The following is a 12,200-nucleotide window of genomic DNA, read 5'->3' as shown; positions in this document are numbered from 1 at the left end:
TGATCAGAAGCTTCACCTTCTCAAGTTGTTTTCTCTGCCCGATTGCTGTCCAATACTGAAATGAACTGATGAAAAGTTGAAGCAAGAACATCTCAGTTATTTGGGCATAAGCAGGAAAAATCACCTTGGAGCTAAAGTGCCTGCCTCCTCCCCTCCCTCCAAGGCTCAGATGAGATCTAAGGCAGTTCTGCATTCTTTTCAGAGAGCCAGAAGTTAGAATTGAAAATCATAAAGAACTAGGAAGAATTTGGATGGATATAATTTATCTGCTTTGAAGTTCATCTTAACAGGATTTTAAAAGACATACAGAATAGGTTCAAAGAATTAATCATTTATTTTATGCAGCATAAAATTTGAATTTTTACATAGTGTTTATCTGAAAATGGCAAGACCTGAAAGTACAAAGTATCAATTCTTGGAAAATTCAGTAATGAGGTTTGACAGTAAGTGGGATAGACATCATAACATCACCCAAAGGCTGAATTAAAAAGGCTATACACCTTTCTTTCAAAGTTTTGATCCCATTTTCCTTTCAGTCAATGTTAAAAACATTGCCTATTAAAAAGAAAAGAAAAAAAAATCAGGTGAAGAAATGCCTCTAGAAGATGGAAAAATTTCCTTAAAGATGAAATCCTTTCCACACTTCCCAAATAACTATCGAATAACAGCTGATGTAGTGTTAAAGACTTAAAAGATTTCTGCAACTCCATATAAAATTTTCAATAAAAAAAGTGAACTGCCCATTTCAGATAAATCTTATTTAAACACTCAACCTTGTATAGTTTATGCACACACAGAGTATTGGTTAGCAAAGCAATATTTTCCATGGCATATTTCAATAATTCATGCCTTGGTGCTGTCAAGAAATTGTCAAGTTTTCTCTTCAGTACCATTTCAACATGCCTTTCTTGAGTCCATTTTTTCCCCATAGAATTTTTCAAAGGACAGCTATATTGCAAATATGGCCATTTAAACATTCAACTACATAATTCCTCTCTAAAACCACAGGAATAAACATACACTTCGCAGGTTTGACATGGCTCTGTGAAAACTTCTCTCTTCAAAGAGGGATGTGATGAGAAGGTGGTTACAACGAAGTTTATTCAAGTATTTTGCCTAAGTACACATTGCTATAAAATCAGAGCAGGCTGAGTTGCTCAACCGGAAAAAGCATAAGTGTCTCAGTTGGCAAGAAGAGCCAACAGATAGTAAGGGTCCGCTACAGTTGGTGGTAGGACAGAAAAATGGCAAGGCCTTCAAATATGGGGTGTTTATCTGCTTAAGGAATGGTACTCTCACAGCATCTTGCGGTCCTCCTCTCCACCACCATATTTCATAAGGATAGAATGTACAGGACCAGTGACCAAGCGGTGAAGTATTTCCAAGTGGGAAGTGAAAGCGGTCTAGGAAAGGTAGTCAAATGCACAAAAGAGTTCTTTGCACACAAATTCAGGGACCACTGGCATAGATGAAGGTTTGGGTCTAATTCTCCTCCTAATACTACTGCAAGTATTTTAAACCTAGAGTTAATTTATAAAGCTTTACAAACTACTTTAAAATAGGTCTGTGAATGCTCACAAAGAAAAACATCTTTTTTGTCAGAAGGCTAAATTTTGGATATAGAGGTCTTCAGGACCTTTTAGGAACTTTTTTTAGGAACACTTTTTTTTGGGGGGGAAGGAATGAGGGGAGTATAAGTCAGAAAAATCTGAAGATTTACAGCCAGTAAATTAGAAGGACAGGAGCCATGCTAAAATACATTGATTTTAAGTGATTATCATAAATTACAAAAAAATGGAGAAAACACTTATTGAGGGCTACTTCCTTTTAAATGCTGAAAATTACCTTCTGTGTTCTACTTTCTGGCTAGCGTAAAAGAAATTCTGCATGTGCCTTTGTAGTCTAATCTAAAACGCCCAGTGTAAAAACAACTACCCAACCACAAAGATCCAGCCAAAGCCTACAATGAAAAGGAAAAGAAAAGCAAACACAAATCATTCTTATATTACTGCACAGTCACTAATGCCAACTTGTTTTAAAATAACCTGTTTCGTTGCTGACAAACAGACTATTACTAGGAGTGTGACATATGAACTTTGGAGAGGGGGATATTCACTAACTGGCCAATGATTTACTTGAAGATGATCATGCCCCTTATTCACTTCTGAGTGGATAATTCCCAGTAGCAGCAATAGGCACCTTAAGTGTTCACTGGCTTATATATCCAGACAAGTGAACCCTTACCAAAGAAGTCAGGTGACTGACTGACGTTACACTTACAGCAGTTTGTCAGCAACTGCTCTCCGTTTCTGCACCACTAAGGAGCCTCAGCCTTGATCTGGAAGAAGACTCAATTATTTAGCATCTCCACATTTCACACCACCAGCCAGCTTCAGCCCACTGTAGCCCCTCTGTCAGTTAGTGCAAGCCATAGCAGTGGCTTCTGCAGTACAGATCTATGTCACTCAGGGGTTTGGCTGAAGCCAACAATTGTATTTCAGATGTTACTGGCAAGCCATTACCAGGACTCTGGATTACTTGCAAGCCTGACCTAATGTCTAATTAGGCCCCAGAACCCAGAGAATCTGACTGGCTCAGAAGATTGCTCATATCCCATTACCAAGCTGTCTTCACTTCTCTGAGCAGCAGCAAGAACATTAGCAGCGAAAAATGAACAACTTCTCAGAGAGTCAAGTTTGACAGGAACTAATGTCTTGGTAAATTGTACAGACCCTTCTTAAAATGATCAATTTGTTATGCTCTTAGTATTTTTAATGAAGTGAAGGATAGTTTACTTATCTTTCCACAATTTCCTTTATTTTCACCTCCATACATCATTGTACCAGCCCCCTTCATTACACTGCTCATATCATTACTTATAAATATGAGGCTCGTGTCTGAGATCAGGATATGACAACCAACCTAGTTGTTGGAAACCTCTACAGAAGTCAAGCAAGCGTTCAGTAGCACAATCATACTGGGTTATCAGAAAATTTAAGGACCACTCTCTCTGAAAAGTTGCTGTGTTAAGCAACTCTCCTAAGTCTTTTCATATTTAAATTAAAAGCTTAGTATACAAACAGCTCATCCTTCAGTCAAACACAGGCAGTCGATACACAGCAAGTAACTGGGCAGAATACCCATAGGTTGACTTTAGTTGATAAGAGTTTACTGTTGTTAAGCAACTGCTACGTTAATAAGAGATGTCAAAACTGATAGCTCTGTGATTATCACTAGTTAACCTGCACAGCATCAAAGCTGAGAATGGTATGCTGCCTTGATATATTCCATTTAGATTGAGCCAGCATGCAAATCCTAAATACCAGTTCTTTCACCTTAAAAACAGAACAATCCCGTCTACCTAACTTCTTTTACAGAGACTGAAAAAAAAAGGCTTTTAAAATTTTTTCTTCTATTTTCTTCAGCATTTAAATTGAGCCAAAAAGCCTATTATCATATTTCTAAACCTTGTGAAGGCAGTGGGATAGAACTAACATATTTGCATGTCTGATCTCAGGTTTGACTACTTGAACTCAAATCACACATCTTCAAACCCCTAATGATTGCACTGATAGCATCAGTTACCTAAAGGCTGCATCCTATGAAACACGGTCTCTGACATTTTCATGGTACATGATATTACATTCACATTAGGAGAATGTTGGTTCTGCAAGAAATATTGATACATGTATGAGGAATGGAGTGCTGCGATTTGGAGCATCCTGTCTTTCATAATAAATAGAGAATATTTTCCAGCACCATCTTTACTTAATGCTCTGATTTTTTCTTTCTTTTTTTTTTTTTTTTTTTTTAAGGTATGGTTTAATCTCCTTTCTGAAGTTAGTTAAGAGGAGCACAAAATACCTCCCAGCACTCTCCTTTAAATAAAAATATATCAGGTAAAGAGATCACCAGTAAGACACACTGGTAACACTGTAATCTGTCACTGTATTTCATCTTTCACAGAAAAATGCTTGAGAGCATTATTTTTCTTAATGTGCTGTAAGCTAAAAATGAACCCTCAAGGGTTTCTATTGCTCTTCTGGTTGCCAGAGCAACAAAGCAATACTCACCTGAATATCTGCCAGTGTAAGTATCAATTTACAAGCTGAGATGAAGTTTGTGCTGCTAGCAGATGTCACTAACAGCATTTTTACTAAAAGCCAAATTTTAGTGACAAGGGATGCCATGAAAACTCCAGAATATATTACTGTTTCATTTGTGCTACTTGATTATTGCTCCTATAATTCAAGTGTTTCTATTAAAATGTCTTGACCAATGACATTCAAAGTGAAAGGGCAAAACTGAAAGGCTTTTATATGAAATCTAGCACACTGAAAGGACAAATCTTGCTTGCCATTAGAAAGCATACTAGGAACCTTTCCCAGTAAATTCCTTCCTAGTATTCTTTGTGGTAAGGAGTTCGGAGAGGCTGGGGAGAGGGAAGCAGCTAAGAAACATTTCAAAGAGCATACAAGTGTTACTACTTTCTGAATTGAGAAAGGGCTCATTGTTTACCACCGTACCAATCCAAACATTCGCGCCATGTTTCTGTTTGAAACAGGTGACAGAAGCATTACTTATACTAACATACTGTAGAAGAAGGAATACAATGTTGAAATTATTTGTTACGTGTAAAACCAAACCCAGGAGGAGGATATGGAAACAAATCACAGAACTGGAAACATCACTCCATCTTTTCAGCGCAAAGTCTACTACTTTAAGGAAAACTCGAAGGAAGAACTCAAGGGAATTTCTTTTTGTTATAATGTGTACTAGAAGTTCTAATTATAAGACATTAAAAAAGAAACATGGAAAACAGAATACAGAGAAACACCTAAGCTCTATAGTTTCTCACATTTCTTATAATTCATCATTTTTCTCCTTTTAAAAACTAAGAGGCAAAGGAGGGAGGCAAACTCAAAATTTCCTCCTAATTCCAAGAGAAATAATTTTCAGACATTGGACCACAACACCTATCATTTTACTCTATTCAGCCAAGCAATTTGAAAGTACAAGAATTAAAAAGGAAAGAAAACCACAGGCACTTCCAGTTATGAAGTGAAATACACAAGTTAGTTAATAAAAACCAACAGTGCTTTATTTTCACATACATTATGTTCACCTCTGTAAAAGCACCATTTCTGAAAAGAAATCTTTGCTTATTCCATGCAGAGTCAGATGCAGAGGCAGTGTGAATCAGAAAGCTATACTGAAGGGATTATAGGCAGAAAATTTTCTAGGCAAGGGATTGGCAGATCCAGAGCCAAGCTTCCTTTTCTTTCTCCTTGTTTCCCACACAGATATGCAAACTGCTCTGCTATCGAAATGCAAAAGATTCTTCCCTCCCCCCCTTTTCTTTTTTTTGTTCCCTTTTCCCTGCCCCCAAACCAGATAACTAATAGTTATCGCAGGACTCCTCAACCTTGTATAATTTATCTTTCAACCTCACTATGCCAGTGTTATAGGAAAGAGATGGAGGTCCTGCAATGCTCACTGACTAGATACAAGAAAGATTGTCCTATCTGCAAAGAAAATACCATGTTCTGACCTTGGCATTAAGATTTGTGCTTGTACAGTGGAGGTCTGGTCAAATACATTCTTTCCTGCTCTCTCCCACTACTGTGTTCAGTTTTACCACGTTTGTTTTCAGCCAGTCAATACACCCACTTTTCATTTGATTGACACACAGGGGAAGCTAAACTAAAGACCTCCAACTGCTGTTGAAGTTGAAAAACAAGGCAGCATTAAGACTTTCACTTCACAGTCTGTCCATGAAGGCAGATACTTTTCCATTGAATTTCTAGGTTAGTGAGCTCAGCAAAAAAGGGGTGTCTTTCTTCTTTTGCTGTTTCCTTCTTGTTCCACACTCACTAGAAAAATCAAAAGACATGGCAGAACATGGACCTTAACTTTATCATCTGTCCAATACATATGAAAACCAGCCTTTTCTAAGTATCAGTCATCCTCAACTCAAAAAACCCAACCACCCCACAAAACCCCACATCAGGGGGAAAACTGAAAGGCTTTTCTTTTGTGCACAAAAGTGGAAAGTCACAAAGTATTAATTTTTATAAAATCCACTACTTCAAAGCCAAGGAGCTGCATGTGGTTGTATGGAGCATCTTGTGCTTCAAGACCAGTTCTAAGCCACAGGCTTACCAGTGGTAGCGTCCTTGTAAATTAAGAGAGGTAGTCTTGTTTTACACTAAGGCTGAACAGGTTTGTTCCCCCGTTTTCACCTCCTCAAACTATTTTGTAATGACACTCAGGAAGGGCGACCCTCTCAAGTGGCAGCAGTGATCTTGAGGGAAAAAAACCCACAAACCAACATTTCTTCCTGACCTCACTTGCTTTTCTCTGCTGCTTAAGTCTGGCCTTTCTCCCTCCCCTGCACCATAAGCACAGTTTCAGAATGAATTGATGTAAACATAAAGCAGTATTCATTTAATGCAATTAATAAGAAAGATTATTAAATTTTTTCTCTTTTTCTACAGTCAGGGCTTGATTAGTTAGAAAATACTGACAGCTCTTTTTTTGTGAGAGGGATGGACAGCGGAAGAACAGCATGGTGTGGTTTTTTTCTCTCTCTTTTTTTTTTTTTTTTTTAAAAAGAAGGTACTATTGAGAGCACAAAGGCTCATTTTACTGCAGTAGCAAATCCAGTACCGTAGCACTTAAGAAGTGGTTAACAGTGCTTTGGTTCAGAATCAGTGTTAGAAAATAAAGTTTAAAAAGTTATGATGCAGGATATTTGGCTGGATTTCAACAGCAATTTGTAGTGAACGTAGAAAGGATTGAGGCATTGGCTTCTTCCCCTTGGCAAAGTACTTTGTTTTTCATTCTAAGTCCCAGATTTCACGATCAAGTTTCTCATTTCCATCGATGACGCACTAAGGAGGATTCGTCATTGACCACGTCATTGTCAGTGTAGCGATGCTGGCACCGTAGTGGGATAAGCAGCAGGATGATCAGTATAAGGAGGATAATTCCACACAGGCTCATGAGAGCATAGGAGGCAATCCACAACACTGGTTCATGGAAAGAAATGCTAGAAACACAGTTGCTTGCAACATCTGCTGTTGTGAAAGGGCCTTCGATCTCAGATACTGGAGAGCCATCAACTTCTGAGAAATTACAAAAAGGAAAACATTAAGTCTATAGACACCATTTAAAAGCAAATAACAAAAGATCTAGCCTAAATACCTATGCATCTCTCTCCCTCCATCATCATACATCTCATGTTTTCTTATATTTCTCATTGCAATGAAAATGCTAGTAGCCCATGTTTATAAAATGGGAATCTGAAGCATAAGGAGACCATGACACTCCCACATCTACTCAGGCTGTCAATGAGAGAACAGACAGTTAAATTGGATCTCTCACAGACGAAGCTAAAGCCCAAGCCACTGAATCACCTTTTGTCTCTGGACTAATCTTTCAGAAATGTCAATTTAACAAAGCTTAAAAATCTTACAACAACTACACAGGAGTAGGTCAGGTCCTGGGCAGTTGTAGTTTGCTTCCAGCTTTCAAAACAACTGGAAGAGTCCCTCAGACAATTCCCACATCTTCAGGGTCTTAGGGAGCAGCATGCAGGTTCATTAGCTTCACAGATACCTCAAAGGACTGTATCCTAAACACAAGGTGCAGGGTGGAAAGCAGCACAGATACTCTTGAGTGGATGTGAAAATTCAGAAGGAAGAGGAAGTGAGGCAGAAGAGTTGGATGAAGGCTGTCCAGAAAATGGGAACGGTGGAGAGAAAGGTCAGCGTCAGAACTGAGGAGCTGGGACATGAAGGAGCAGTGCTGTTGGGCAGGGAGGGAGAAGCTAACCAAGCAGCTTGAAAAATGGAGATGACAAAGCAAAGGCAAGAAGCATGAATGGTGCCTTGGCAGCTCCGTTCTTGAACAGCCATCCATCCTGGTAACATCAGAGACTGTGTGACTTGTTTCCTTGCCATCACAATCCCCTACTTGTTAAACCAGTATTTGCTAAAAAGGGTTATGCTGCCCATGGTTGTCACAGTAACCATGGCAAGCGCAGCAATGTTCACCCAAGTTGTGGACAGGGCTACCTATATTGTAAAGGCAGAGCAAGTGAGTTGCCTAGGGCAACAAAAATTCAGAGCATTTCATATCTGCAGGTGCATGGCCAGGGAAGGATGGATATGTTTTAGCTTGCCTGGGGCAACTAGGAGTCTGCTTTTAGTACTGTCTGTGCATTCTAACCAGCCTTCCACACAATTGTAATTCACTTCTCTGGTCAGATACTTCAAGACACATTTGTGTATTTCTTATAAAGGCCTCAGTTTTAACCCTCCTGCTTCATTTCTCGTCTGTTTTATACACACACACATTCTTGCCAAATTCTAAGTGATCCTGCCTGCTGAAAACAGTGCCTCTTATTTACACATATCTTAGACATGACTCCTGAGAGTATGTTTAAAGAGTTTAGTATAAAATACCCTTTGGAAGGAAGAGGGAAACCTGTGTTTTGGAAAAGCAGGAACGTGGTCTTTAAGATTTTTTGTGGAGAAACAAATGCAGAATAGGGGGCTGCTTTATCTTCAATTTATTGGGAGAGATTTTAGTTGGTATTCAGTCTCTGGCCTCCTAACACCTCATATTACTTTAAGCTGTAAGTCTCATTAAATCCAGAGACTTAATTCAAGGTAACTGCAGACTGCTGCTGAAAGAGACAGTCCTGCTTGCCCTCACTTCTGTCCCTCAGTGCCTCTTTTGTGTTGGTGCTAGTGACTGGTTGTCTGCAAGGACAGTCAGGGCAACTCACTGATTAGATAGAAAACCAACCTGTCATAACAAACAAAATGCCCAAATGAGCAATATTCTGTAGGATCACTCAACTGAACCAACCCCTTCTCCAGCTGCAAGTGTGGGAAGACTCCTTTAGCAGCAATAGGCTGCTGGAATGGAGAGGGTGAAAGCTGAGGCTGCATGCACAAGCACCGTAACACTGGTGAATACCAAACATCTACTCTCTTAACTCATCAGATGGTAATAAACTAGTCCATGTACCCTCTATTGTCAGCGTATCTTTGCCAAGACACCGCTATTACACAGATACGATAAGGGAGCTGCACAATAGTGGACAAACTTGTAGAAGACTACCTAGGAGGTCAGTGGCAGAAATCAGTTTTGTTCAGAGTCTCACTACTGCCATTTGTCTACCATGTAATTCTTTTTTCTGGATATCTCAGCCACTCGCACCATTTAATCTGTCTTTATGAAGTCCTGCAGCAAAACCAAACTAAACAACATGTAATACTAATGTGAAATGCAAGGTATAAGTATTACTACTTAGGAATTTAGTGTTTTGAAGAAGTGAAAAAAGCAGCATAATTTTCATGTTGGAGACAGCTTTGAAAATATACAGTCCCTAATTACTCATTATTTGGCTTGAGTACAATAATTACTCCTATTAAAAAAGGCAATACAAAACTGTTGCCATAGTGGCCAATATTTTAAATTACATTTTGAGAATACTTGATAGCAGCACAGCCTCTGCTTTCTTCCCTCCAAAATCAAAAGTTTTCCCTCACTGTCTTCCACCCCCAGAAAAAGTGAGAGGAAATCAAAAGAGAGGAAATTTGCCTAAATTGTTCAAACAAGTCCCTAACGTAAACTAACAGTCACACACCTGTAGCATACTACACATTAGATGAATTAGGGTATCTTGGCATATTTTTTTAGAATAGCTGGTAGCTACATACAATAAATTCTCGATGTCGAATAAATAAGATTTTCTTCATTATTGATGATTACAGGACAAAAATGGCACCTCTGGAAAATGCTGGTTTACAACATTTGTGTAGAATTTGAACACATGCACTCACCATCTTGGGTGTTTTGGAAAGGAAGCGAACCTGAAGTTAGATCAAATTTATCATAAAATTGTAAATTGTGGCTTGGAAGGGGCTCCTGAAAGTCACCTAGTCCAGCCTCTTACTCGGAGCATGACTGCCACCATCAATAGACCAGGTCACCTGCAGCTTTATCCAGCCAGGTCTGGTAAAAGCCTGAGGGTGGAGACCCACTGATCCCCCTGGGCAGCCTGTTGCAGTGCTGTGCCACCCTCCTGGTGAAGAAGAAATTCCTCATGTCCAACTTGAGCCTTCCTGAATGTAACTGGTGGATGTCGCCCTTTGTTATGTAGTTTCACTTGCTCTCAATCTTGGCTTGCATTCAACTTAGGGCCCACCATAATACCTAGTTGCTCTTCCACAGGGCTTCTATTCAGCCAGTCCCTTCCCAGACTATACCCATGCATGGTGGTTTTCTGCTTGAGGCACAGAACTTTTGCACTTTCTGTCACTGAAACTTGAGGTTTCTGCTGCCCAGTCTTCCAGGTTACCAAGGTCTTTCTGGACCAAAGCTCTGCTATTCATCATGCCATCCATTTTACCAAGTTCAGCGCCCACAAATTTGGGTGCATTCTGTCTCATCACAGTTTAGTGTAGAAGTCATTTATGATTAGAGTGCTTGGTGCATTTCTTTCCTAAAAAACACCTCAGTGCTGCTCTTAGGATCTTCTTACTTACCACGAAAATACTAGATGTCTAATTGTGCTCAATGATGAGGTACCATTAAGTTGTTTCACTAATACTACCTAGTTGATCTGAACATACTGTTTCAAGAAGGAACCTGATCCAAACCTTTTCTAATCATCCTATAAGCAGTAGATTATGCCTGAAATTATCAACAGGCAGCTTGAAACAAACTGAAATTAGTAATGGGCAAAATTAAGTCTTAAAGGGCTTCCCATATTGAGGAAAAAGCAAATTTCTTTTCCTGCTACAACAGAATAGCTTTCTGCAGCCATCTATCTAACTCTCCTCACTCTTGGTACATCCTGGAGTATGAAAATGGTGGAAGTATTGCAGGATAAGCCAGTTCTCATGTCTAGTCAAGTCTCAATAGAAAGTTCAATGATGTTAAAGCCTTTAGTCCTGTTTCCCTCATTTCTGTATTCATCACGTTTAACATCTTATAAAAACATGGGCTTAAATTTAGTGCTAACACTCTATTGTAAACAAGAAATCATAGGCCATTGCAAAGCCACACCAAATGGCCTTTTATATTTCAATATTTCTGAAGATTTATGCCACCAGTAATTCAATTTAATTTATGCCCACAAACAGACTAAAAAGCTCCAAATAAATTACGTTAATACAGTTGCTGTGAAGGACATAGCTGGCCTCCACAGGAAGCCAGTTAGGCAGCTTAATCCCTCACACTGCAGCGACTGCTAGCCACTCACAGTTGTGGTTTTTTGATGAAAGTAGTGTTAAATACGGAAATCACAAGCTGCGTTGAAATGAATTCAGATCAACTGGCACATCCAGCAAAATGTCATCTGCCCCGTGAGTGGAGTCTGACAAATCAGTATATCTTGTCTCAGTCAGTGGCTTGTGTCATCTGATTTCTCCAGAAGCTAAGTTCCCATGACACTAGGTTAGACATATGCATGAAACATGGACAAAGAAACATGGACAAAGGAGGAAATGCCTTCTAGCACCAGCTGGGTATCATTATGTGTCCAAGCTCATGTAAATTCAGATTTCATTTCTATTCAGCAAGCTCAGTTCTTCCTCTCTAGATGAGGTTGGCAGAGCTACCTGAAGTGGCCAAACTCTATACTTTTATGTAGCAATATTAACATTAAGGAGTTATTATGGTTCGCCAATTCTTTTTCTTAAAAAAGCTGTGCTGTCAAAGTGTTCTTACGAGCATCAGCTGGCTTGTGTTCCCTGCTGACGACATGTTGGTCAGTATGTTCTGTCAAAATGCCGCCTCCCCTCTCCATTAATGGCTGCAGCATGACAGGGACAAGAGGCAGCTCTATGCTTGCTGAAATTGCAGGCAGAAAGCATAAGGAAAAATGAAAGGCAGGAAAACCTGGTCTGTAGTATTTGTCTAGTTACACTTTCCTTTCAGACACATTCAAAATGTGTCTTTCATCACTGCATGGCACCTCATAGAGGTCCACATCAATATCCAGATTTTCTTTCATAGCAAGCTCAAAGATGACAATTTTCAGCCCATTAACAACGGAGAGGTTAAAAAAAAAAAGGCTTTTAAAATGCCCTGGAGCTACAATTCAGCTATGTAGTATCTATCCTTTTTTTCCCTCTCAATTACCGTGTTGCATTAAGCACTCAACTACTTATTGTCCTTAC

At 39.3% G+C, this 12,200-nt stretch overlaps 1 protein-coding gene across 1 annotated transcript in view; it reads right to left on the bottom strand.

Moving 5' to 3' along the window:
* Positions 1–311: 311 nt before the first annotated feature.
* BACE2 (beta-secretase 2) overlaps positions 312–12,200 on the bottom strand; it is a 50,193-nt gene continuing 38,304 nt past the window's right edge. The window contains exon 9 of the mRNA XM_030476892.1: positions 312–7,127. Coding sequence (XP_030332752.1) covers positions 6,874–7,127 — 254 coding nt within the window. The 3' untranslated portion in view covers positions 312–6,873. The remainder of the gene's footprint in view (positions 7,128–12,200) is intronic.

The sequence above is a fragment of the Strigops habroptila genome, chromosome 2 (assembly GCF_004027225.2).
Source record: "Strigops habroptila isolate Jane chromosome 2, bStrHab1.2.pri, whole genome shotgun sequence".
NCBI classification, from domain to species: domain Eukaryota; kingdom Metazoa; phylum Chordata; class Aves; order Psittaciformes; family Psittacidae; genus Strigops; species Strigops habroptila.
Note: the sequence above shows the minus strand (reverse complement) of the source record. Positions and strands in the feature narration are given on the sequence as shown.